Below are 27,430 nucleotides of genomic sequence, written 5' to 3' on the forward strand. Positions count from 1 at the left end.
CTACAGGGGGCGTGGCGTCTTCCCCCGCCCAATGGAAAAAAAAGTTGATCGGTGGCCCAATGAGCGGCAGTGGCGGCGGTTGTTGCCGGGCAGGCCTGCGCGCTGCGCCCAATGGGAGCGGCGCGCTGCGGCCGGGCCCGGGCGCAGGCGGCGGCGGCGGGCGCGGAGCGGAGCGGCTGGGCCCCGGCGCTCACCATGCCCTACAAGCTCAAGAAGGAGAAGGTGCGGCGGGCGGCGGCGGCCGCGGCGGCGGGAGCCGCCTTCGAGCCGGCCGGGGCGGCGGGGAGCCCCGCGGGGCCGCCGCCTCCTCCCTCCTTCCCGCGGCCTTCCCTTAGCGCGTCCGTTGGGCGGGGGCGCGCGCGGGGCTGCGGCCGGCAGGGGGCGGGGGCGCGCCGCGCCGCGGGTGCTGCAGGAGGGCGGCGGGGGCGCGCGCGGGGGGGGGGGCGCCGCCGCTCGCCCCCTCCCGCCCCTCCCCCCCGCGGTGTGTGGGGGTCGGTGGTCCCGGGGGGGGGGGGGGGGGAACAGCAGTTGCCCCCCCTCTTCCCGCCAACCGGAGGCTGCTCTCGGCGCTGCCGCATTAACGGGCGGCCGTAATTAGCGGCGGGGGCCGTGGCGGAGCCGGGCCTGGAGAGGCCCTGGCCGTGACTGCGCAGGGCGAAGCATCCTCTGAGCCCCGCTTTCCTCCCCAGGAGTCTCCGAAGTCCGTGAAGAGCCCTGCGAAGCCCGGGGGCGGCAAGGATGGCGGGGCAGAGAATTCGGAAGAGGTAAGTATATATGTTCCCCCCACCTTCCCCCTCCCGTCCCTGCATCCCGGATGCTCCTGGGCACCCGCGCGCTGCCGCAAGGGTGACATCTCTCACTCCCCGCGCTTCAAGGTGATCTGTTGGATAAGGGACCTCACATGGAGAAGGCAGTAGCGGAGATCGGATTTAAGGCGAAGTTAGATGGCCCAAAAGCAGTGACAGCAGCAGAAGAGGCAGCCTGAGCCCGGTGCCCTGTAGTCCTGCAGGAGGAGTGAGGCTTGGCACAATGCTCAAGGCGGGTGCTGCTCGTGGAACCGGGCAGAGCATGGCAGAGTTGGCCACAGAGGGCCAAGAGCCGCTGTTATTAAGAAGAAAGAAGCCTCGTGGACCTGAGTAGCTTTCTTGCTCCTGCAAAGCGGAAGAAACTGCTGTTCTGTCTCTGCTCTGGCAGAGCAAGAAGAGTGATGAGAAGCAAGGAAAATGGAACTTGTGCTTTTGAGGTGTTTTCTGGGGAGTAGGGCTAGGAAGTAATTGGTACAGCATCTGAGATAATAGCAATAAACTATTAGAGATGAAACACTTCTGCTGTGCTGTAACAGCCTTCACGTTGTTCACAGAAAGTCAGGTTCTGCCTTCCCAGCTGCACAGGCACCCTGCTGATCTCAGTTTTAATGCTGCCAAGGTGCCTGCATCAGAGTTGCCTCGGCAGAGAGTGAGACCATGATAAGCTGTGTTAAAGCTGGCAAGCATTTGGGTAGACTGGAGCTCCTTTGGTAGACTTGAGCTTGTCTGGCATTCAAATGGTGTGGTTGTGGAGCCTGAGACTTGGCTGCAGCAAAGTGCTGCATGTGTGTCCAAGGAAGCATTTTTTAATACTGCGATTTGGCAAACAAGCTACGCCACTTTACATCAGTAGAAGCTTGTGCAGTCAAGTCTTGTCTGGAGCATGTTGCACTCCCAAATTGGAGAACCAGGTGTAGGAGATGCGTACGGCTAATGAAGGCTAAGGAGAAATCTGTTGTTCAGTGGGACGTCCATAGCCAAACTAAAGGAGCTCAGAGGTCTCCTTGAAACCGTACACCCGTGCTCTGGAGTCTCCAGTAATCTCGTACCACTTAGCCACTCCATTTCAAGCTCTAAGCTGCGCTCATGCTTAACCTGCTGCGTAGCCAGAAGAATCAGCAGCCAGGTTTGTTTGCCTTGGGGCAATCAGGAGTTTCGTAGGCTCTCCATCTTAGTCTTGGCCTCTGCCTGCTTTGTTCTGCATGCGCAGGTGAAAACTGCTCGCTGGAGGGCTGTCCGCGGGCTCGGAGGAAGCGAGGGCGCTCCCGCGTTGCGGCGTGGGCTCGGGCTGACCTGCTGTTTCTTTAGCGCGCTCTGTCCGCTGACTTTGCGGCCCTGAGACGAGGAAGAGGAGCTCGAGCCTCACAACGCGTGGGTGACGGCCGTCACGGCAGAGCAGGCTGCTGGCCCCGTGCAGCTCAGCAGCAGCTGTGGTGCTGCCTTTCTGGTCTCAAAAGGTGCAGAAGCAAAGGGAGAATAGGGCAGGTTGGGAGCTTCCCGTGTCGACCTGACGTGGCCCGTAACGCCTGGTTGTTCCTGGGTGTAGAAGAAATTTAGAAGTGATGTGTCTAACCTTCCCTCCCACAACACATACCCAGCCACTTCCTCATATCCCAGACTAAATCCAGCCTTTCTTTAAGATGGAAGGTTGGGTCTCCTTTGATCATAAGAACAGAGAGCAGAAAGCAGACACCTTTGCAGCTGCCACAGGTCTCCTTCCTTTCCCTGCTGAGGTTGCAGTGAAGTCTGTTCTCCCTTAGTGCTTTCCTGTCCCTGGACTACTCTGCTGCAGAATGGAAGAGAACTCTTTGCATGATAAGAAGAAATGTATGCCAGTTTGAATGCAATTTTCCTGCTCTTCAGGAAGCACAGAAAGGTATTCTGACTTTCACTTGGGGTGACCATGAGGAATTAGATCTGTGTGCTGGCAGGGAGACTCCTGCCTTGTGTCAGAAGTTGGAGGGATTTTGTGGGGATTTTGTTCCCTGTAAATTCCCTTGTGGGGGGGTTTCTGCCCTGTAAATTCCTCCACAGACCTGTGGTTGTTTGGCTGCCTTTCCTCGGATGAAAGTTATGTGTGCCAAAGAAATTCCTTCTTTCTTCATCTCTCTTTAGAGGCTTAATGTGTTTGCGCAGGAGAAGAGCATCTAGGCAGTCCTCTTCCAGTTTGTGCTCCTTTCCCTTGTGCTGTGCTTCCAAGGAAGAGAGGAAGACTCACAGCCCTAATTTATCCTGGTGCCAGAAAGTTGTGAGTGGTTTTGCAAGAGAGCTAGCTGACTGGTGTGGAAGGTGTAAAGCTCTGCAAAGAGTGACTGTGGTGGCAGACCTGAGCAAGGACAGTGGTCTAGGTGACCTAAGATCTCCTGTAGGGATCTTTGTTGGAATGATGAAGGGGACAGGAGTTGACCCAGAAAGTCTTCAGCATCAGTGCTTTGCTCTTTGCAGCAAGCAGCTCCTAGTGCAGCTGAGCTGGAAGGACAGATATGTTTGAAAGGAGTCTGAGGTCCCCGTAAGGGAGTGGAAATGTTTGAATTAGCTTGTGTTTACCAGCATAGTGCAGTGATGGCGAAAGGAAAGGTGGGTTCCTGCACCTTCTTGGTTTCTGCTTGTTCTCCTGGCTGCCCGGGTAAGGGCAAAGCCATCTGAGAGGAAGAGGCAGAAGCGCCTGGCCAAGCGCTTGCTTTTGGAGGGGCATCATTTGCCTGGAAAGAAACAGGAGCAGCGGAGGGGACATAAGAGCAGGGAATGGGAAAGAAGGTATTTTGCTCTTCTTCCTCCTTCCCCACCCTTTTCCTCTGACATGATGAAAATATCAGTGGAGGAATTTCTGTGTAGCTATTTAAGAAGAGAAAAAAAAAAAGAAAAGAAACAATGTAATCGAACAGCGTTAGATGGGAGGATGAAAAAGAGTTACTCCTTCTAGCCAGAAAGACTGGGAGAGGCAGCTTGGTGGGGAAGAGTTAATGACCTGGAAGTAGGAGCAGGAATTAGCAGCAGAAGAAAGGAGAGAGGAGTTACTCTGCAGCCTCAAGGGCAGGCTGGAGCCTCAGAGATGAGATTCACAGCTCTGGGAGTGGGTGATTCTTCTTGCTGAGCTGCTGTATTACATGTTTTGCAGATATCTCCATGGGGCTTGTTACTGCAGTACCTGGAGTTCATTAGTCAGAGACAAGGCTTTTCAGTGTGTTGATGTTACTTCTGAAGCAGACAGCTTGATTTTAATAAGGAAGCTATATAACAACAGGCGAGGAGAAAAGAGAGCAGGTACTGACTTGAGGGATGGGAAGGGAACAGTCATCGGAGGAGGAGCTGAGAGCAGATCTGGGCTGAGTAGCTTGGCAAGCATGGGATGCTCAAGGGACCGGTGAGGCAGCCAAAGCAGGAGGGCTTGCAAAGGTGAGGTCATGGGTGGGTGGGAGAGCAGAAGAGAAGCTGATGCCAAGAGCTCAGGGCGGCTGGGGGAGAGAGTCTGTGTCCCAGCGAGCTCGGGGTGAAAAGAGCGGGCACGGAGCACGTCCAAGGCCTGGGGCTTGTTGACATGCACAGGCAAGTGCCTAGCAAGGAGGAGGGGCGGTGGGAACCAGAAGGGAGGAAGCGCCGCGAAGCCACCGAGCCTGTGCCTGGGGGACCTCCAGCTTGGTTGCAGTCGGGGCTGGCCTGTTGTCAGCACGAGCGCCCTGCTCTGCCGCAGTCGGAGAGGAGGGGCCGCTGCGCCGTGCCGGGCTGTGCCGCTCTGGGCCCTTCCCGGCAGCCTGGTCATCTTGGCGCGCGCAGCCCACGCGAGCGAGCGGCATCTCCCGAGGAGCCGACCCTGCTGTGGCAGCGGGAAGAGGCCGAGCCAGCTCGGGTAGAGACGTGTGCCCGCAGCGGCTGGACGGTGGGGAAGCCGTTTCGGAGGTCGGTACCTACGCGTTAAGAGCTTTCAGCTTCAGCGGCCTGCTGCTTTTTCAAGGCTGGAAATTTCTCAGAAGAAAACACTTTCAAACTTTAAACAAGCCTCTTCTCTCCTGGTTCATGCCACCAAGGCAGGAGAGCTTGGAAGCAGAAGGACAGCCAGCTTGCCCTAAGAAGTGCTGCATGAAAGCAAATATTCAGCCTGATGCTTGAAAGCCCTTGTAGCGCATCCTTCCCCAAACCCTCCAAGCACAGTGACATAAAAATACCTGAACTTCCCTGATTCTCCAGTCGAGCTGTCTGTTCAAACACCCGCCTTAAGCAAAGGGTCAGTCTGAATTTTATCTGTATTTCCTCACAAGGAAACTTGTGTGTGCCTGACTCTCTCTCTGTGTGTGTGTGTGTGTGTGTGTGTCTATTCCTTAAATAACTGGCAGCTAAACCTGAAGGTGTTTCTTTGTGCTGTCTCTTGAAGCCTGCTGAAGCCAGCAGGAATGGCTTTCCTGGGTTCCTAATGAGCGTCGCTGGCTGTAGCCTGCTTGCAGGCCGCACGCACACTGTGCATGCGCTTCCCGGTGGCATTTCTGAGCAGGGCATGAATGCACAGCCGCGTCCTGCCAGCCCCAGATGTCTTTTGGGAGAACGTGTCCCACTTCCTTCACGTCACTTGTGAGGCTGCTGTGTCCCTGTGCCAGCTTTCCCCCCAGCAGTGGAATGGTGTTCGGATACTGTCCTCCCATGTGGAAGGAGAGTGACTCAGCTGCACCGCGACTAGCCTGCCCCAAAGTGTCAGCCAACCCCTGAGTGCCTAAAGCTCTTCTGATACCAAATACTAAGAGTGAGGAGTGAAATTCTCCTTCCTAGAAGGTTTCCAGCAAGGATTCAGTCTGATTTAGGCATTGGTCCCTCTTCAGAGGAGAGACCAACGTTCAGGATTAATTGCTTCTGATTTGTACCCCCTGCTTTTGCTGGCAGAGGCAGCTGTTTCCTTCACAAGGCTCCTCTTGCTCCCACTTCTGACTATTGATCAGTGTTGCCATGTGCAAAGAATCAGATCCCATTTAAACTGGGAAAAAAATAAATCTTGTTTCCCCAGGTCTTGTTTGGATCCAGTTTGAAACAGAACTGTTGTGTTCAAAAGTACTTTCAAGCAAACCAGACCAGAACCCACATACTTCTGACTTCTGCTTCAAAGTCATGTGTTGACAAAAGAATTGGTGTCTCGTGTTGGGCCCTGTTCTTCACAGGGAGTCATTGTACTTGCTAGGATCTTCAGAGCAGAGTTCCGTGGAGGGATCCTCTCCATTCCTCCCCATGTGCTGTGAGTGCCTTAGCTCTTGCTGTTGTGCTGGGGGACTTGGCTCATGGTAAGGACCGTGCCTGTCACAGACAAAATGCAGCTAAAACAGTCCACACGGGAAGAGAGTGGCCGTGTCTCATTTGGAGGAGAGTCTAAGCATCTTCTGCACTGATGCTAGGCAGTGGTTTGGCGGGGTGTTTGTACCTCTGTGCTGTGTGTGGCAGCTGGGAATCTACTAGGGAAAGAGGGAAGACGGAGGGTTTTGCATCCCTCTGCTCCTCATCCATGGTGCTATCCCTGTCATGGCCTAGACTGAATCACCCTGCAGCTCCATGACTGCTCCACGGCCAAAGGGGCTGGGAAAGCCTGGGAATGGAGCACTACTGGCCTCTTGCCATGGAGCTGGGGTGGACTCGGTGCTTTCTGCAGCTGAGCCTCTGCTCCAGATTGTTAGTGGGACGTTGCTCTCCCAATTTTCCATGTTGCATTTTCCAATGTGTTAATAGCTATTGAGCCGTTGGGGCCTGAGTGGGAACTGACCCAACAGAGCTTCAGCCAGACCAGAACTGAAATTAGGAAACCCTGACTTGATTTTTCTGGTTACCTGCTATAAAAGTAGAAGAGTTCCTCTCTATGTGCTCTTTAACAAGCACGAAGTGCAGAGCGTGTGTCAGTGCTCGCAGCTGGTCCCTGAGCAGCCCACCTGAGCTCATCGGCTCTGCGCTGCTTGTCCCGCAAAGCCAGCACAGCCATCTGGTAGTGATGAATGAATCGGATTCCTGGGAATACTGCGGATAAACATGCCTTCCTCCATCAGCATGGCTCTTGTCCTTGCTATACAGCATGTTCCAGATAGTGGAGCCCTGTGCGCCTCTTCCCTGTGTTTATTGCTGAGACTTTCTGTGTGTGTGAATATTGACAACAGCTTATGGACCAGTTAAATGTAAGAGTATATAAATTATAAATATAAATACCTCTTATGGATAGAGGGATCTCCTCAGTTTCCAGATGTACCAATGTACACCCTGGTGGAGGTGGAGAAAAGCCAGTAGACAGGAGAAGTTCAGAGAGCAGCAAGGTTAGGACAAAGCGGGGTAGAGGGGCAGACAGGATGGGGCAGGAGAGCCCAAGACCTGGGACAGGAGGTTTGGTTAGGTGCTGATATTGTCTATCTGTGAGGAGCAGAAAGGAGCAGTGCAAGGTACGTCCAAAACGGTCCATGCAGGTTGTAGACTGACCGCTTGTGGTCTGTGGATGCAGCAAGGGTTTTAGCAGTCTTCACTGTGGCCTTTTTGGGGCTATCATGTCTGATCTGTGAAACCTACTGTTCTGCTTTCTCCCAGGTGGCTCCCTACAAGTGTGTAAGAAAGCAACTTGCCAGTTGTCAAAAATTTCCTTTGCTATGCGTTGTACAAAGTATCATAACCAGATGGAGCATCAGGCTGAGATCTGTGGACCACAAAAAGTACCAAGGCAAACAAATAGAAATAAGAAAACTCCTATAACTTGCTGCAAGATGTGGCTTTGTTTTCTGCATCTCCAGCATCCCATGGGCTCTGTGGTACCTCGTGGAGCTATGGGATATACGCAAAGTGATGCTTGTTTTGCAAGTATGCCACAAATGTGACAAACTGAACTAGAGCCCTGCAGAAGTATGCAAGATGAACAAAAATGCCACTGCAGAAGTGAAAAACTTGCCCAGTGTCCTCAGTCCAGGAGGATGCTGGCGATGTCTGATTGCTTTTGAGGCCCATAGGTAAAAGATTACAGGTTATTTTACTCTCTTCCCCCTTAGCAGGCTCAGCAGCCACAGCAACCAGCACAGCAGCAGCAGCAGCAACAGACAACTTCAAATAAGCGCCCGAGTAACAGCGCTCCCCCTCCAACCCAGCTGAATAAGATCAAGTACTCGGGAGGACCCCAGATCGTGAAGAAGGAGCGTCGACACAGCTCCTCTCGCTTCAACCTGAGCAAAAACCGGGAACTGCAAAAGCTCCCAGCACTTAAAGGTAAAGAGAGCCTGCTGCATGGGTGACGTGACCGATGAGCTCTGCCTTTTCCACAAAGACACTGTGGTGTAAGGGCTCCTTCCCCAGTGATCCTCACGGTGGCACGCTAACCTACTGCTGGTGGTGCCACAGGGGCAGCTCCAGGGCAGGTATCTGTCACAGACATGGCAGTGTGCTGAAAATTAAAAGGTTGAGGGATAGTCTAAAAGAAAAGGGGTATGTCCAATAGTCTGAGGAACTGCATTGTCATCTCTCCATTTGAGCTGATTGAAACCCTGCTGTTTGCATTTATGTGGGGTTACTTCAGGCTCTTCAGTACAGGAAGGAGGCAGAGACCTCAGTGCAGGAGTTAAAACAGGTTCCTGCAGCCCACAATTCCAGGGAGATGATCAGGCCTCCTCCTCCTTGTGTTTCCATTGAAAATTATGGTAGTACTATTAAACTTGTCCACGTTAGGGCAGTGGTCCAGCGTTAGCAGTTAGTCTCCATAATGTTGCAATTAAATTTGGCTTAAGTGCAGATGAGGAGAAAGTGTTTTCAGCAGTTGCTCAGCCAGGCCCATTGCTGACAGTGCTCACAGCAACAGGTGGTTCTCTTGGGAAAGACAGCTGCCTCACAGCTTAGCAGCTCTTCTGCAAATCAAAGGCATATTTGTTTGGTTGGCCTTAACACTATGTAGCTTCCAGTGGCAACATACCAAAAGTAAAATACTGTTGTTACCCGGCCACTCTTCTGGGTCACCCGCTCTGCCTACAGTGCATTTTGCCTGTCCCCTGTGACTGGGAGTACAGGGTGTCACCAGTCTGTGATGGGAGCCAGTTAAGCGAGTACCTTTCCCTACTGAGAGGGGATTGATGCTCATCAAATCAGAAACCTCTGTTGTGTTTGAAATGACCTAATGGAGCTGGTGCTCTAGAAATCCTAAAATCTCACTGCCTCTGTTGTCACATCTCTGTAGTGGGGAAATACTGCTGCCCACTTCTCCTGCAGCAGCTGAAGGGCCACTGTGACTAAGAAGGGATGGGAGAGTGGGAGTGGGAAGCACTGTGTAAACCTGGGCAAAACAGATAGATATTCTACCTGTCTCCAAGGATAGATGTCCCTGCTTTCTCTGCCAGATGCTCCTCTGCACGAACGAGAAGAGCTTTTCATCCAGAAGCTGCGGCAATGCTGTGTGCTTTTTGACTTCATCTCCGACCCCCTCAGCGACCTGAAGTTCAAGGAGGTGAAGCGAGCAGGTCTCAATGAGATGGTGGAATACATCACGCACAACCGTGACGTTGTCACTGAAGCCATCTACCCTGAAGCGGTCGTCATGGTAGGGCACGAGGCTGGTATTTTGTGTGCTACAGAAATGGGAGTCGTTCAGGAGAATACATTTGTGGGTGTTGTGGGAGGGGCAGTTAGAGACTTTTTTTCAGGAAGGAGTGTGGCCCCAGCAGAACCTATCTCTTGTTATCTGCCTCCCTGAAAGAGAAGAAGGTGAGAGGGTTGTATGTATGTGTGTGCTTTGCCTGGGAGTGTCTGGTGTAGAGATAGCTGGAGGATTTTGTTCAGAGGGTTGTTCCTGGCATAGGTTTTGCATTTGTGGAGTTTATGTGGAAACTGCAAGTCTGTGACTTCAAGGGAGGGAGCTGTTTGTGGGCTGGGGTATGCCAAGTCATGATGTGCTGCTTTGCAGTGAGAGATTTGGGAGGGCCATCACTGGGTGTAGGAATGTCACTGATTCACTTTTTCTACTCAACTCAGTTTTCAGTGAACCTCTTCCGAACACTCCCACCGTCATCCAATCCCACAGGTGCAGAGTTTGACCCTGAGGAAGATGAGCCTACGTTAGAGGCTGCCTGGCCTCACCTTCAGGTGAGGAAGAGGAGGGAGGGGAGCACAGATCTAGCCTGTTTATTTGTAAGAAGTGGAGAGCACACGTAATGTTAGAGTCTGCCAGCTTCCCCCCTGCCGCCTGGCTGCCTCCCCCAGTGACTGAGAGTTGGGGCTTGCAACCCACAGGGCTGACATAGTCTGAAGGTAACACAGGCAGCAGGACCATCTTGGAAGCTGGCTGTAGGCTATGTGCAATGTCCACCTGCAGATGGCCACAGTCCCTTGTGGCACTGATGTAGGCTGAAAGTGAATTCCCCACCAAGAGCAGAGGACTTTGCACTCTGCCTTCTCTTGTAGAGGTTTCTGTCCTCTGTAGAGACAAGGGCTTAATGTGGGAAAAGTTTCTCTTACTTCATCTGAGTAGATGTCTGTTGTCTTCGGTAGGACCTGAGATTGTAAGATGCTGTTAGGCAGTTAACCTGCCAATGGTGCTCCGGCCCATTAAAGCAGGGGCAGCTGACTTGATCCCAGGAGGAGGTAGCATGGATTCCTATACTTTCTGTGCCACCTTTCAGGCTTCCCAGCCTTTCCCTGAACCCTTTGGGAGAAGAAAAATCTGTAAAGTAAAAGACCTGCGAGGGTGTTATTTCTTTTTAAATGATCTCTTTCTTCCTCCACAGCTGGTGTATGAGTTCTTCCTCCGGTTTTTGGAATCGCCTGATTTTCAACCAAATGTAGCCAAGAAATACATTGACCAGAAGTTTGTACTATCCGTAAGTAATCCTACTCCCTGCCATTCTGCGCCATCCTTAGGAAGAATGTGCAGCAGATGTTGGACAAGTCATTATCTGGACAGTCCATCTTTGGCAGGTGCTAAATGATGATGGATTTTATTTGTTTTCTTCTCTCTTTCCTTTTTTCTCTCCTGTGTCCTTGCTTGAAAGAGCAGCCAGAATTTTCTGGGTAGGGCAAGTGCATGTGTGAGTTGTGGTGCTGAGTTTCATAGATTTGGTGTGCAGGTGGAGAAGGGCACTGAGGGTCCAGCAGGGGAAGTGCAGAGGCACCCAGCTTTGGAGGGTATCCAGGCCCTTACTGTGCTTCAGGAGGCTGAACAGATGCTCATAGTTCCAGATTGTGGCTACAAGCCTGCAACTTTCAGGGAAGTTATCCCTGTGTTCAGCGTGCTGTAGGTGTCAACTGGACTGGAAGAGCCACCTTTGCTGAGCAGGGACACTGCCCTACATTGGCTGTAGCTTTATGTGGGGAAGGGGGCAGTAAAAAAGTACTGATTGAATTCCTCTCCCTGCAGCTGCTGGATCTCTTTGACAGTGAAGATCCCAGAGAGCGAGACTTCCTAAAGACCATTTTGCACAGGATTTATGGCAAATTTCTGGGTCTGCGTGCATATGTGAGGCGGCAGATCAACAATATATTTTACAGGTGAGATGTTTCCTGATGTTAATGGCCTGGTAGGTGGATGGGATAATCGAGACAGAGACATCTGGGGCACAAAGCTGTGATCCTGTCTCTGATCTTGACTCTGATTAGCCAAGTGACTCCGTCATGTCACAGATTTTGGAAGGGAACATTTGCCTGTGCTCAAGAGCAGTGAGAATCTGACAGTACTGACTGTCCCCAGTGCACATAGTGAGTGTTAGGGCCTACATGCACATGCATTAGTTTCTTGACGGTGATGCTGACCTGGGAGCCATGAATGGGATACTTGCTTCCGCTTAGCCTTGTCTCTCAAGTGCTCTTTTACTTACTCCTACTGGAAATTCCCCATCTTGTTGGCTTTTATTCCTTTTGCTTGTCAAACTGGATTCAGCATTTTGGCAGTGCCCTTGCATATCTCTCCCTTTATATTAGGTTTATCTATGAAACAAAAATGACCTCACGTATCTCTCCCTTTATTTTAGGTTTATCTATGAAACAGAGCACCACAATGGGATTGCAGAGCTGCTGGAGATTCTGGGGAGGTAATGGCTCTTTTAGAAGTCCTGAGCGCCCCATAGCACATGAGACCTCCTAGCCTAGTGTGTTGTGTGAGTTGGCAGTGCCTTCCCTCAGCTGTTCCTGCAGGAGCCAACTGTTCTGGGAGATCCCGGTTGGACAAAGCACTCAGGAAAAGCACTCTCTAGTCTGCCCACAAATGCAATGGTAGCATTCCCTCCCGCCCTGGGGTTGTCTACTGTCCTTTGGAGCCTGAGACAGTCCTCCTTACTCTCTTACCTCAGCAGGCAGTAAGGGAGAAGAATATTCTCACAGTGCTTAAGTAGTTTTCCCTAGATTCAACTGCTGTCCTGTTAGCAGACCCTCTTATACTGCTGCCCTCCTGTTTTGCAAAGCACAAACTCTGGGACTGGACTGCGTTGGGCTTCCCAGAGGCCCTGACTAGTTATGTGATCTGGTGTGAGAAGTCCTGTGCTGCGCCTGGTGCAAGGTACAGCAGAGCCCATTCCCAGTCAGAGGATGTTTCCATGCAGGGCTGAGCCCCAGCAGCTGTGCTCCTACTGCTGGGCGCTGTCTGGCATTACAAAGGAGAGCCTGGGCAAGCCAACCTTCGTGGTGACAACTCTTGTATTTCTGCTGGCTAAAGACACTGATGAGACTCTTGTTTCCTTTCAGCATAATCAATGGGTTTGCTCTGCCTCTGAAGGAAGAGCACAAAATGTTCCTCATCAGGGTATTGTTACCGCTGCACAAGGTGAAGTCTCTAAGCGTCTACCACCCACAGGTGAGAAGTGCTTCAGATTGCCAGGGCAGAATGTGATCCTTACAAAAGCAGGTGCTTAGGCTTGCTGTATTACACAGAGTTCTTGCTGTGAGATATTTTAGGCTCCGCGTTAGTCTCTCATGTATTGATTTGACTTTGTCTCATGGTTCCTAGACCCCTGTGTCCATGCATGTGTTTGTGTTTTATGTTGCTGGCTGGTAGGAGAGTATCCTGCCTTGTCTGGCTGGCCGAACTTTCTGACGTGCTTTGCCTTTTGGTGCAGGAAACTTATTTGGGCCCTGCTGAAGTCAGAAAGCAAAAGTTCTGAGCTCCAGGCATCTGCCTGCATGGGTGGTGTGAGCGTCGACAGTTAGCAATTGCTGAGATGCACAGAGAAATTGGTGTGCTGGGCATTTAGCCTGATGTGGTGATTAATTTGTTGCCCATTAGTAGTCGTAATAGAGAAAAGAATCAGGACTGCCACAAAGTTTAAAAATAAATAAATGAATAATGGGTGTTGGTCAGTGATGTGTGCTCTCCTGACCTTGTTTTTATGGGATTGGATTTTGTGATGATCCAGTTTGTTCCCACCCTTCCATGCAGCTGTGCTTGCATTTGAGTGGTTTAGCTGCAGACTGCTCTAGGTGGTTCAAGTTTTGCCATTTTAAGCTGTGCACGTGCTCCTGTCGGTCTGGTCTTAGTGAACCTTCACTTACTATCAGAAGAACCAGATTTCTTTGGTGCTGCAGCTGCCTGTTCATCACACACATAGCAGAATGCCCAGCGTGGCTTCCAGGCAAGGGTGGTAGTGTGATCCAGTAGCTTGAAGAAGTTCTAATTTTGCCATGCTCTTTCCTACAGTTGGCCTACTGTGTTGTGCAGTTCTTGGAGAAAGACAGCAGCTTGACAGAGCCGGTAAGTAACAGTAATTAATGTCTGTACATCGGTCACGTGCCCAAGACCCTCACAGCCTCTGCAGGGTGCAGCAAGGCAAAAAGGGCCAGGGAAGCTGGGAGCCACTGGGATTCTTCGCTAGACCTGCACAGTGCCCTGTAGATGGGTGCTGCATGGTTTCCCAGCCCTAGGGCAAGAGGGATTGTGGCTGCTCATGTGCAAGCCTCTTGCATCCTCTTCTGAAAGCTTCAGAAAGGTGGATTTCGATGTTCCTTTGTGCTTCAGATGTTGGTGTAGCAGAATGAAAACTCTGCAAAGCCATTCTATCCAGACAGGGCTTTTGACTGTTAACAGATTCTGAAGAGACAAAACACATGGCTATCTGACATCCAAGGGAGCCTGCATGAGCTTTCGAGGACCTTGAAATGTTACGAGTTCACCCCAGACTCTACCAGAGTTGTCTGAAAAACTGGGGGATTAGGTTAGGAACCTAGGACCAGATGATCCATCTGGGCAAGCCACCGTTCCTTGGTGAAAACATCCCCCTTCCTGTCTAACATCAGTACGTTGCCTCTGTGGTGTTGAGTCACAGTATTGACACGTTTGCTTTCAGGACGTAGCTCTGTGAATGGAAGCCTCGGTGTGTTGCAGTTGCTGGCTGCGCAGCGCGAGCCAGGCTGCGTTCTGCCTTGGCAGAGGGTGCAAGCAGGAGACAAATGTTCTTCCACCCACTGCAGGACGGGAAGATAAGCGTGTCGGAAATGCCTTCTGCAGAGTTAGGCTTTGTAGCCTCAAAACAGCAGATGGCTGAAGAACGTGTGCTTTTGTCATTGTAGCAGGGAGCACCAGAAAGTGTTTGTGTTTTGATGATTAATGCTCGCTGAGGTCGTTCCGTTCTGGGGCTGAAACGCGCGCGTTCCCGTTGAGCCTGACGGTGCTCGGTGGAAGCTGGTCAGCTGCCGTCAGCTTTCTGGCTCCACAGCTTTGACATCAGCAGTGCTGAAGCAGACCTTGCTTTTCTCCTAGATTTGGGCCCTCCGTTTCCTGTGTTCTTAAAAGCCTGCTCTGAAGCAAATTCCAGAGAGTAGCTTCCTGATCACGCTGAATACTTCCTGTGGCTGAAATCCAGTCCAGGATTCTCCTGCCAAAGCGCTTGCTGTGGGATGAGGGATGAGATAGAAACGGTCTGTTGGTGCTTCTGAGGTTCATTTTGCATCTTATAAGCAGCAAAGCTCATAGCTTATGACTGCTTACAGGGTAATGGTTAAAACCTTCCTGGATTAGAGACCCAGGTCTGATTTGGTGTTTGGAAACACCAGCGGAATGACCCAATTTCATTACCTTCAGTGACTGTCGCATTAGGTCCCAACCAGACAGATCAAGGCAGTTATTGCCACAGGTTGTGTCCCATTGAAGTGGAAGCATCCTGCGGCAAAGGCTTTGAATAGGCTGCTGATGTGGCTGAGGCTGCTGAAATCTTGGAGGATGATGGGGTTTGCACATCTGCGAGGCTCTGACTGCGTTAGGAGAAGTTGCCATCAGCTCTGGAAGGAAGCCATATCGCTCTCTGGGTCCGAACCCCCATAGAGCTGCCTCCAGCAAGGCTCAGCAAGGTAGCTGCTGCACTGCAGCAATCCGAGTGATTGCCAGGTGAGCAAGGCATCATATATGCTCAGTAATAATGAAGACAGACTCGACACAGCTCGCACCACCTTAGCTGTAGGAGAAATTGCCTCTGAGTCACTGAAGCTAACTCCTGTTTGAATGGCAGATCTGAATCATGACAAACACTGCGGATACTGAACTGTTGGCTGCTCCAGCCTTGGTCGATGGAAATGTAATGCTTGGATGTTCCCGATCTTTCTGTTGCTTTGCCCACTACTGTCCCTCCATGCTGAAGTTACCCTCCAGCAGCGGCTTCAGGGTCAGCTTGCTGAAGTGTGCAGGGCTTGAGAGAGCAGCTCCTACCACCACTTCTGTCTGTAGTTCATGTGGAATGAACATTTCTGTGAAAACCATAGGAATGGCTCCAGCAAAGCAAATGTCTGCAGTGTCTTGAATCCTGCCTTTGTCAGTACCTGGAAACAGGTGGATAAGGAAAGAGTAATTATTATTATTAAGAGTTATAGTCCTACTTCTGAAAGATTCTTCAGTATCTTTTAAGCAGTAGTTTAAAGATTTCCTCAGCCAGAGGGTGGGTGCATTTGCACTGCCATGTTTAATCATCACGATTTGGTATAGCCTCCATAAACTTGTCTAATCCCTTCGGGAGCTCCGTTTGGACTTTGAATCCAAAGTCTTGTGCAATTGATTTGCATAATCCAGTTACCTTTGTGTGAAATGTTATTTCTTTTTGCTTGTCTTGAGCTTGTCGCTGCATTATTTATTGGGTGCTCCCTGGTGTTCAAATTTTGAGGTATATTGGATAATGATCCTCTGGTCACCCTACCTGTATTATAACTTCTGATTTTGTCGCTTGATCTTCCCAAGCTCCTCTGCAGTGTCTGTCATCTCCAGCCCACTTTGGCTTGGGAAAGTTCCTTGTTAGACCTTGTTTAGAAGAAATTGCTTCTTGTTTTTGTCAATGCAGCAAGTTGTCAGAACCACAGTAGCTTGGGCTACACTGCTATTGCACATGCGATTTGGCAGTGTCTTTGCTCTTCTCTGGGAACTTCGACTGGCTCTCTGAGAATGTTTTCTTTGCGTTTGTTACTACCTCTCCTCTGCTGTTGTTTAAAGTTTAAAAATTTAGTTGAAAGCTGGTGTTAAGTTTAAGCCTCTAAACCATGCCTTGAAGCCTCTGTTACATCTCTACCCTTCACATTCAGGTGATCGTGGGCTTGCTGAAGTTCTGGCCGAAGACACACAGTCCCAAGGAGGTGATGTTTTTGAATGAGCTGGAGGAGATCCTGGATGTGATTGAGCCGTCTGAGTTTGTGAAAGTTATGGAGCCCTTGTTCAGGCAGCTGGCCAAGTGTGTCTCCAGTCCGCACTTCCAGGTGGGTCCCAGGTCAGGGAGGGGGGCCTGGTTCTGCCTTGCACCCCACTTGGCAGGTGAAGGTGAGGCTACAGTTCTTGTCTTGTGGGTCAGTGGCATGTGGAAGTGTGACCAGGGTGAGTATTAGGTACCAATGACACTCCCCCACCATTCAACAAGCTCATCCAAAAGGAAGACTGGGCTGATGTTGAGTTTTGAGTGGACTCCCTCCTACCACATTATGTTCTTCAGGACTGTGTGCTACAGTCTGGAGCTGGAGCAGGGATGCTCTGCCACCTCCTGTTCTGGCCATCGGATGCGGGACGGAAGAGATCCATCCCACATCACCGTGTTGAAGTAAAATAAAGCTGGCTGCAGTATTGGAGCAAGGCCAACCAAAGCTGAAATTAAAAGCAGAGAAGATGCTTTGTATTAGTCTGGTGTAGGTGATAGTAAGTGAAGTACAGTGCAAGTGCTAGAAACTGCTTCTTCCTCTCTTGCTGCGACTGAAAGGAACATAACTATAGGCTAAAAGTGTGGCTGGTAGTCTCCGAGTAGAAAGTCTCTAGGTGGGAGAACCTGCTAGCATCTCCTTGAAGGTGTTCTTGGCCTGCTGCTTTAGGGTGACATGAAGAATGCACTGGAAGAAGATGCACTGCTCGCTGGTGAAGCACACAGCTAACCGAGGTATGAGTGGAGTGTTAAATAGTGACACGTCCCTTCCCCAAAGTGAGCTTGGCTGCATAGTGAGGCAGACTGGCCTCACGCATGTCTTTTGATTCAGAAAGGTACACAGTCATTTGTTTAGAAGCCAAAAATGACATCACTCATTTTTAAAAAAAGATCACTTTCCTAGAAAGAGTGCCTCTGGGAAGGACTTGGGGAGCTTGATAGAAACTGGCTGGATGTGTGTTCCTGGTGTGGGGAGCTAGAATAGAAAAGAGCAAAGGCTGGAGGAGAGAAATCCTGGTCCTCACAGCAATTCTTTTCTGCTGCCAACTTTTTCAAAACGAGACTGGAAAAAATGGGCAAGATGCAAACATTTTGCAGTGGAAGGGAACAAACCCCAAAGGTTTCCTGTGGAACAAGGCTGAACAGTCTCAATGTTTGCAGCTTGACAGAGAGCAGAAATAGGAACTGACTTCTTGGTAAGGCTATGAGTGCCTTGGTTGGGGAGAAGTTTCAGTGAGGGAATTACCTGTTACTCTAGCAGACAAAGGTTTATCAAGACCTAATAGCTGGAAACCAGAGTTTGAACAGCTTGAACAGGTGAGTTTCACTCGGTGTACTTGTGGGGAATGGTATGTTGAGGGGATGCAGTGAGTTCTCCATCAAGCAAAATATAAAACTGCGACTAGATGTCTTTCCTCTTGAGGTTTTGCTATGTCACCCTCAAGCTCAGGCTAAATTTATACACCAGTCTGGTGGTCTATGTTACCCAGATTTCTGGTTATATAGGAGGAGTTGTGCTCAAAACTATCACTGTGTGGGAATCTGTTAGACTTGTTTGATTTGGAGGCAGCCGTCCTGCTTTCACAACATTTTCCATATTTTCATCCTGTCTGAAGAAAGTGGTTGGACTGTGGGTCTCATGAAAGAAGCATGTCCCAAAGCTCAGGGAGACTGTGTTGTGGAACAGGCCGAGTAGGAAAAGAGCTCTACAGAGGCCAGTCTGAGGAAAAAAAAAAGGATGTTTGGAGCTAATCTCTGCTATGATCTGAAGTGGATGATGGTGGTGTGCTTGCATGTTGTGCAAATGGCATTGGAGTCATTGGTATATTGATGTGAAACTTGTCTGGTCAAGAACATGACATTTTTCCAGGTAAGAAAGGTGTTTTTGTCAAAGGCCAAGGGGGGGGAAAAAAAAGGCCAGGCAGAGGGAATGAATGGCCCTGCTAAATGTGAGATGATGAGCCCTGCTGCCTGCATTGCAGGGAAGCTGTCCCTACTTAGCTGGGTGGTGGCAGGCTCTGGGCTCAGCACTGTGCACATTGCCTTGGGTGAACCAGGAAAATCCCTGGAAGAAGCCTCTCCAACCATGTGTTTCCCTCCCATTGCAGGTGGCAGAGCGAGCACTGTACTATTGGAACAATGAATATATCATGAGCCTGATCAGTGACAATGCAGCCAAAATTCTGCCCATCATGTTTCCAGCGCTCTACAAGAACTCCAAGAGTCACTGGAACAAGTAGGTCTTTCTGCATGCCCTGGCGCTTGCTGTGCATGCAGGATTGCTTGGCCTGCTGCTGCTCTCGTGCTTGGTGTGGAGACAGAGGGGATGAGACCAGTACTGACATGGGGAAGAGCAACAGCAGCCCATAGTGGTCTGCATCTGCAAGCACCTTGGTGGACAGCTGATGTGAACCCCTTGGGGGCTGTTGAACCTGCCTGGAGTTTGATACCTGCCTATCTCTAGTGCTGCAGGTCTCTTGAGGTATGTTGTAGGTTCTCAAACAGGTTTCTGGCCGCTCATAAAGGAACGGTTGCCCACATGTCCTCTGCAAGCAGAGACCTTGGCTAATGCGGTGCCTGGCAGCACCCGGGTGCAGGGAGTCTGGAGAAAGCAGAACCAGTGGGGCAGGTGTCCCGTGCCAAGTGGCCTCCTGTGTCTGGTCCCTCCATCCTACTCTGTTCTGTGATTCTCCCGTCAGCACCCTGCTAGCCTTTCCTCTCACTGCTTGTTCAATTGGTTCCTCACCTGTTTGTGTAAAGCTATAAAACTCCCTTCCTTTTGATGAATTAGCTGGAAATAAGCAGCCTACAGCTAAGATCCTGAAGTCTTCCAGTAAAAAGTAGAGGAAGACCTGCCCTGTCCGTATTCTAGAGGATGGGGAAGAAAGAAAATAAAAAGGCAAAATAGTTGCATCAGGGGAGACCAGGCCAGGTGAGGGCCTGGGACAGTATCGCGGTAGCCAAGGCAGGGTTGGGGGTGGAACTCGGAGGTGCCCCCAGACCCTCCTTTGTGCGTGCGCTGCCCTGCTCGCTCTCCCCTGTGAGGACTTTCACACACACACACTCGCTTTGCCCTGTTCTGCATGTGCCTTCCCTCTCTGGTCTTTCTTGACCACTCTTGTGTATGGGCACACTCTCCCCTGCTCTCTATCTCTTTGCTTGCCATATCCCACTGCTTTTTACCTAGGCTCTCTCATGCTTGGGCTTGTTTGCTCTCCTCCATTCATTTTGCTTGCTCTCTTTTGGGTATGCATACTCTTGCTCTCCCTTACTCCTGCTTCTTGGCATGTGGACTTGCTCTTTCCCTCTCCATCTCTTTTGCTGGCTCTCTTGCTCTCTCTCAACTCCTTTATGTTCCCTTGCGTTCTTCTACTCATTCCCCTCTCCCGCTCTTGTGTTTTCATGTGTGGGCTCAGTCTCTGTCCTGTTTGCTCCTTCTGCCCTCTTGGACTTGCTGTTCCACATGTGGGCTCACTCCCACGCTCTCCCCTTCACTGCCTCCCTCTCTCCCATCAGTGTGTTTATCTTCCCTCCCTTGCTCTCCACTCTCTCTCCCTCTCTCCATTTGCTTGCACCTGCTTTCTGATAATCACACACTCTCCCCTGCTCCCTTCCTCTCCCTCACCAGACTCCTCTCACTTTTCCTCTCGTGCCAGCACTCACTTGCTCTCTTGCTCCCGCTCTCATGGTCTCTCTCTCGCTTGTGCTCTCTCTTGCTGGGCTCACCTGGTCCTTCACCCTCCCTCTCCTTCCCTTGCTTACTCTCTGTCTCTGTCTCAGTCTGGTTATCTCTGTCTCTCTTCCTCGCCGCGATCCTTCTCTTGCTCTTTCTTGCCCATGTGCATGCTCGTGTACCTTCTAATTCTCTTGCTCTCTCTTTTGTGCTCTCTCAATCATGCACCCCATGTGCTCTATTTCTCAATCTTGTGCTCTTGCTTTCTTCCCTCCCTCTTCCCCTGCTCTTTCTCCTGCCCCACTCTCTCGCCTGCTCTCTCCCTGCTCCATACTCTTTTTTTCCCCCTCTCTCCCTCTCCAGGGATTGCTGATGTGATGGTGGCTTTTCTTTTGAGGTGCTGCTTGTGCTTTTTCCCATTTCTACATCCTCTAAGGTCCGGGTGGATCCCGGATCCCGCTTGTGGAGGGATGTTTTCCTACCGGGAACGTGAAGAAGTCTTTGGTCATGTTGCTGTAGTACACAAGTTGCTGTTGCAGCTCGTTCTGGTACCTGTTACTGGAGCTCTCTGAGGGCTCAGAACCTGGCAGATACCACTGTGACTTGTTCTCTTGGTCTATTTGCAGGACAATCCATGGGTTGATCTACAATGCACTGAAGCTGTTCATGGAGATGAACCAAAAGCTCTTTGATGACTGCACGCAGCAATACAAGGCAGAGAAGCAGAAGTGAGTAAGAGGTTCTTGCCAAGGGACCTAAGCTGGTCCTGGAGTCTCCTTGAGATACAGTGGCTGTTGGTAGAAGCCAGCAAGCAGAGGAGAATTGGAAGGACTATGCAAATCACTGCAAAAAAGGATGATTCCTCAGAAATGAGTAGGTGTAGGGATGAGAAGTAAAATGCGGGATGAAGGTTAGATCAGGTAAAAATCTTTTCTGCAGAAGCAGGCAGCTGCGGAAGGAATAGCTGAGTTTGCTGGCTCGTGAGGAAATAAACTGCAATATGGAGGATATACAGTTTTGCAGAGCAGCTTATGCTCTGCCTCAAAAATATTTACCAGCATACCCTGGTGACCCCAGCAGAATTCCTGCTGCTTTGTAAGGATTCTTTGCTGAAGAGCTTTGCTACAGTAGGCACAATACATCTTTCAACACACAGGAGGCCTTCAGTTTTCCAGTAATAAAGGTGGAATAGACCCAGAGTTTCAAATAGAAAATGATGGAGATAAAATCTTAGCTCAGCAAGTGCCTGGACCATCATGATGCAAAAAGAAATAACTCTACTGTCTCTGCTCCCTTGCCTTCATTTTGATGATCATATGACTTGTCTCAGTGAGTTGCATCAAGCATGAAGGAAGTTCTTCACTTTCTTTCTGGGTCGTTTTTCTGCTGGCTTAGTGAACTGAAATACTGCATCCCGCATTCCTTGGTGAGCCAGGGCTGCCAAATGGGAGGAGGTGGCAAGAGCAGGACTTCCCTGTTGGCAGCAGGGAGCTGTCGGAAGTGTTCAGCTGTTTTGTGAAAGAGCAAGAAATAGCAAAGTTGAGAAGTGAATCAGAGCATGGAGATGGGTAACCTGCATAGGAAGGCGTTGCTGTATCTAAGTTGGCAGCAAGAATTTTTTTTTTTCCCCTTTCGAGGGCATTTACTAAGCCCACTTCTAGCTGTGCATGTGTGTTTAAGTCGGACTGATGGCACCATCTAGCAGGAGGTCTGAAAGGAGTTTCTCATTAGGAATCACTCCCCTGCCAACTGCTTACGCCTGTGCTGAGCTGGTGAGGGTGAGATTGTTCCCCAGGCTGTGGGGCTGACGTAGGATTGCTCTGGGATAACTCAACCACCCAGTTAGGTCTCTGAGAAGTGGATGTCTAGAGCTGTCCCAGGTTGTGCTCTACTTAAAAGATTATGATCTTTTTCTCTAGTACTTCTGCCTTTTAGGCCTTAGAAGAGGGTTGGGTTTCCTTTTGCTGGCTTAGCCAACCAAGTTTGATAAAACACTAGTTGAAAGCTTTTTGCATGGCTTTTTGCCCCAACAACCGACATAAGGGAGTGTTTATGGGCCTCTGTGCTAAGAGGGGAAGCAAGACTGACATTAGTACCTGCTCACCAGCTCTTTCTGGCTTGAGTAGAGTGAAAAGGGGGCCTGACATGAGCTTTGAGGATGGCAAAGGGGAGGAGACGAGGGCAGGCTGGGAAAAGGTGGAAAATTGTAGTCAAAGAGTAGGAAGGAGCAGCTGGTTGGAGCAAGGAGTCAGCTGGACTGAGAGGGATGTTCCTGTCAGTGGATAGAGGGAACAGGGTAGGGCAAGAGAACAATTTGGAGAAGAGGTAGGAGACCATGAATTTGTTGGGCAAGAGCTCTGGGACTGGTTGGAGTGTAGGACAATGATGGAGGAGAAAAAAAAAAAAAAAGAGGATGAACTTGGGGGGTTGGATTAAAAACCATCTCAAGGGTTTTCTAGAGCAACGTGCTTCAGTTCTTTGCTCAAGTCCACTGTGGAAATGTCCTCTCCCTCCACATCTTTGAAACTTCAGCAATACATAAGCAAGTCTATGTGCACCTAACACTTTGACAGTATGTTTTAGAGTTTAATAAAATAAATACTTAATTGCTAAAATGGAGGGCAGTAGGAAAAAAAACACATGCCACAGACAGGAAAAAATGGTGTTTAGTGGTGTCCCTCTTGGGGAAGGTGACAGTCTCATAGCTAAGGAATCTGGCTTGGAGCTGAGGATGCTGTTTGTGGGAACCTTGACTAAATTGTTGTGATGTTGGACCCATCCTTAATGGTATGACATCCTGTTTTCTTCCAGGGTACCTCTTCCTTAATTGGTCAGACTGAGAAGAGCTTGAAAAGCAGCATCTTTAGTATAGACAAAACATAAATAAATAAAAGGAAGAGAAGATATATATTAAAACCTTTAAGAGGTCATCCCAAGGAGCCACTAGAGACCTTGTGCTATGAACTAGAAAATAGCAGCAGCAGGTGCACAAAGCCAGTGAATGTAAAATGGGGAAAAGAAATGATCTTGTGGACACAACTAAGCTTTGACCAGCTGCCCAGAAAAGGTTTTAGTCATCACTTTAATTACTTGCCATGCCTGTGAACAACACATCAGCACTGGCCTGCAACCACTGCTGCTGTGGCTGCGTAGCTGGTGGAGCTGCACAACGAGGCCGGGCTCGGAGAGCCAGCCTGTTTCTCCCAGGTGTATGTGAATGGTCTCTGTTGTCCAGTGCAGATGGACTGACTGGACAACAGTCACTAGTCACACTGGAGTTTTTGAAGCTGTTTGGATGATCAGAGTCCTTTGGAAAATAGTACTGAGTTTGGGGCAGATGATTAGTGTCCTCTCCTGAATATGGTGACTGCCTGAATGGAAATCACTGGGGAGATGAATAATCCCTCTTTGAGGGGACAAATAATCCCTCTTCTGTGGAAGGTGCTAGGACCTTGAATGCTGCCCTTCAGTAAGTGTATTGTCAGTGTGCCCTGGGGCTCAGCATGGCCTCTGTGACACATCTCTATGGTAGCTGCCATCTCATCTCCTTCTGTGTCGGCTACAGCAGAAGGAAGGAAGAAAAGTTACCTCCCAATATAGTTCTTTCCCAAATGTCCTGCCAATATAGGGCTGTATGGCTTCATCTTGCTGCTTGTGCTGGGGTGAGGAATGAAGGAAGGGGATGGAGTGAACATAGCTTGGAAAGCAGGACCCAGAGGGACTTGATTAACTGCTCCCCTGGGCTTGGCGCTCTGAGCGCTGCTGTTTGCAGTCTCCCTGGAGAACTAGAGTGCTCAAAAAAAAATCATGTGGATAAGTGACATTCCTTCAAATAGACCATAATGAAAATGTCCTAGCATAGGAGATAAAGCCACTCCATGAGTCATGAGGTGGGTAGGACCCTTCCTTTATGGTGGGATGTTGGACAGCTCTAATAATACAGTTGAGCCAGTCAACGTTACATTAATCGAACTAACAATGAAACTGTGTTTTGTTCTTTGAAAATACCTATTTGGCTGAAAATGATCATCAGAGATGTAAAACTTTCAACTTTTTAAAGGCATTTCTCTTGGTAACTCTGGGTTTTCTTTTTGTATGGTGAACTTTTACCATGTCAGAGACACGACAGGTTAGCAGCGACGAACCCAATGGTCCTCAAAGCACAGTGAGGAATGTAGAGCTTCCTATGCAGCATTGCTCAGGTAACCTGAAAGGAAAGAGGTTGTGTCAGAGAAACACATAGCAGAACAGACACTTGCTCCCTATATACCCAACCAGTAGTGCAAGGTAGTCCAGCTGAGCAAAACCAGCTGTGCTGTGGGCTTCTGTGGCAATAGATGTAATGCCAGAAGATGGATTCCACCTCGGAGGGCAGCGACTCTGGCAATACGAGGCACTTAGTGGGCAAACATCTCAATATGCACTTCCAGTGGCAAAACTGGAATAATGCATCCGTTTCTTTTTACCACCCATTAAAAAGGGTGCTGGAGCAGATAAAGAGCTAGAGGAGGTGAATGCTGAGCCTTGGTTGCAGTTCCTCACAGAGGCCTCCAGAGCTCTATCAGAAAATGAGGTGTGTGGGTTTTGTTGGTGGTGGTTTTGTTTGTTTTTTAACAAAAAAAAAAAAAAAAAAAAAACAAGGCTTCTCTGATGGAGCAGCCCTGAATGCTTGAAGCTTGAATGCTTGGCAGTTTCATTCTCATTTCTAGCTGCTTTTCTTGCATTTTTTTTCCAGAGAGTAAGAAGTGAGGTGATTACAGAGCATAAAGGTTTCCTTAGCATGAACAAAAAGAGAGATGAGTAGCTGGGATGCAAGACAGGGAAACACAAAACAAATATCTGGAGGATACCTTATTTACATCAGTGGTCATGGTATGCCAGGCCTCTGGGGAGAACTATGCTGCCCTGGGCTTTGCAGGCAGTCCCACTGAATGCTCCCTTAAAGCCTTAACTCTTGGATCTGTCATGGATTTTGCATCCAGGGGTTCAGGCAACTCTCTGGAGGGCTGTTATGGCCAGAAAGAGAAGGGAGGAACTGGAGGCACTGGAGCCCCATCTCTGTTAGATATGGCAGTTGGTACCTACCTGAATACATGGTGTGTTGGGAAGGAATATTCCCATCTCTCTCTGTCTTCATTACTTAGAATTAGGGATCTGTTCAGCGTCCTTCCCCTGGGGAGGAATAACCCCAGGTACCTGTACAGATTAGGGGTTGATCTGCTGGAAAGCAGCTCCATGCAGAGGGATCTGGGAGTCCTGGCTGACAACAGGTTAACCATGAGGCAGCAATGTGCCCTTGTGGCCAAGAAGGCCAATGGGCTCCTGGCCGCATCAGGAGGAGCGTTGCCAGCAGGTCGAGGGAGGGGATCCTGCCCCTCTGCTCAGCTCTGGTGAGGCCGCACCTGGAGTATTGGGTGAAGTTCTGGACTCCCCAGGACAAGAGGGATGTGGAGCTGCTGGAGAGGGTCCAGCATAGGGCCATGAAGGTGATTAAGGGACTGGAGCATTTGTTGTATGGGGACAGGCTAAGCGAGCTGGGCCTGTTTAGCCTAGAGAAGAGAAGGCAGAGGGGATCTGCTCAGTATGTACAAGTACCTTAGGAGTGAATGTAGGGAGGATGGGGCCAAACTTTTATGGTGGTGGCCAGTGATAGGACAAGGGGTAATGGGTACAAGTTGAAACACAGGAAGTTCCATCTCCATGTGAGGAAGAACTTCTTTACTGTGAGGGTGACAGAGCCCTGGAACAGGCTGCCCAGAGAGGCTGTGGAGGCTCCTTCTCTGGAGATCTTCCAAACCTGCGTGAATGCCACCCTGTGCCACATGCTCTAGGTGGAGTAGGGGGTTAGACTAGATGATCTCTAGAGGTCCCTTCCAACCTCAACCATTCTGTGATTCTATAAAGGCCAAAGCAGTTATTCCCCTTGCCTGTGCCCACGACTATCCCTATTCCCATCTTCCATCAGTGAAAGGCACCCCTTTCCCCAAGTCTTCATGCTTGTTCTCTCTCTTTCCCTTCAGGGGAAGGTTCAGGATGAAGGAGCGAGAAGAAATGTGGCAGAAGATAGAGGAGCTGGCCCGGCTGAACCCCCAGGTTGGTAACATCAGGACAAATGAGACAAAAATATGCCTGGGGCCAAGCTTGTGAGAGCAGGCTCTAGCAGCCAAGTCCAACCCTGCTTACACACAGCTTCAGTGACAGATCTGTCCTCCCAAGGCCTAGAGCCTTAGGGATACCAGTTGGAGGTCACCAGTAGGGATGGACAGAAGAAGATGCAGGTAGGGATGGAGAAGATGACACTCCTGTCCTGACTGTGCCCTGCACACTGTCTCTGTGAGCTGCAGAAAGGAGCTGGAGGAAGCGAGCCAGGCTGTGTTAGGATGCTGCAGGGGGAAGGTTTGGTGCTGGCAGCGTGCTCACCCCTGGCTCTGTGTGTTGCCTGCAGTATCCCATGTATTATGCCCCTCCGCCGCTGCCTCCAGTTTGCTGCATGGAAACAGAGACCCCAACTGCAGAGGACATCCAGCTGCTGAAGAAGACAGTGGAGACAGAGGCTGTGCAGGTGCGTAGGTGTCTCAGGTCATAGAATCATTAGGGTTGGAAAAGATCTTAAAGATCATAAAGTCCAACCATAAACCTTCACAGTCCCTCTCAGACCAGTCAAGGCATCAGGATAGAGACCAGTGGTCGGGACTTCCTGCTTCCAAGTGCTCTGAGAGCAAATACCCCTACTCTGATGCCCTGATTGGAGATCATGCTTGAGGAAGTGGGGAGAAGAAACCTAAGCAGGGCTTCTCTGTGCCCAAGGGGTCTGTGGGTGGCTCCCAGCCCTCTCTACAGGATGTCCCTGCCAGCTGTAGAGCGGTTGGAGTCAGGTTGGGGAGGCTCAAGGTTTTCCAGAGCTGCGGAGAGATTTGTTACTGCTCCCTGACTCCTCTGGTTTGTCTATAGATGCTGAAAGACATAAAGAAAGAGAAGGTTTTGCTGCGCCGGAAATCGGAGCTTCCTCAGGACGTCTACACTATAAAAGCCCTGGAGGCCCACAAGAGAGCAGAAGAGTTCCTCACCTCGAGCCAGGAGGCTCTCTGACGGGCTAGGAGCTGCTGTGCGAAGCTCTACCCCATCCCTTCCCCCGCAGGGGTCACAGAAATGCACTTGGTTCTCATGTATAACTAAGGAATGAACATGGTGAGCTGTGCCTGTCCTTCACTCCATCCGCATCTCCCCCACCAGAGCAGATCTGGTTTTACGTTGTCCCATTTATCTTACCACTGCCATGTCCTTCTGCTTCTCCTCTTCCCTCTTGCTCCTCCACCTTCCGCATGTGCGTGAAGGGAGCCTGCCTGGCCAGGGATTACACTAGGCCAGGCAGGAGCTGCTTCCTTTCC

At 50.2% G+C, this 27,430-nt stretch overlaps 1 protein-coding gene across 3 annotated transcripts; it reads left to right on the forward strand.

Moving 5' to 3' along the window:
• The first annotated feature begins 99 nt into the window (after window positions 1-99).
• PPP2R5D (protein phosphatase 2 regulatory subunit B'delta) lies at window positions 100-27,231 on the forward strand. Of its 3 annotated transcripts, none has more exons than XM_088531262.1 (16): window positions 100-222; window positions 690-764; window positions 7,796-8,009; window positions 9,128-9,327; window positions 9,759-9,869; window positions 10,511-10,603; window positions 11,140-11,270; window positions 11,750-11,809; window positions 12,459-12,567; window positions 13,408-13,461; window positions 16,269-16,439; window positions 18,478-18,605; window positions 20,669-20,770; window positions 26,063-26,135; window positions 26,488-26,604; window positions 26,994-27,231. In XM_088531262.1, the coding sequence occupies exons 1-16, from the start codon at window positions 112-114 to the stop codon at window positions 27,129-27,131; spliced, it is 1,887 nt and encodes a 628-aa protein (XP_088387388.1). In that variant the 5' UTR covers window positions 100-111; the 3' UTR covers window positions 27,132-27,231. The 3 variants fall into 3 exon arrangements, with proteins under 3 accessions (XP_088387388.1, XP_088387389.1, XP_088387390.1); XM_088531263.1 differs by having other exon boundaries at window positions 7,799-8,009; XM_088531264.1 differs by lacking the exon at window positions 100-222 and adding an exon at window positions 2,567-2,682.
• The last annotated feature ends 199 nt before the right edge of the window (window positions 27,232-27,430 follow it).

The sequence above is a fragment of the Tinamus guttatus genome, unplaced genomic scaffold (genome assembly GCF_059628265.1).
Source record: "Tinamus guttatus ecotype Peru unplaced genomic scaffold, ASM5962826v1 Tinamus_guttatus_pri_ptg000403l, whole genome shotgun sequence".
Classification (NCBI taxonomy): domain Eukaryota; kingdom Metazoa; phylum Chordata; class Aves; order Tinamiformes; family Tinamidae; genus Tinamus; species Tinamus guttatus.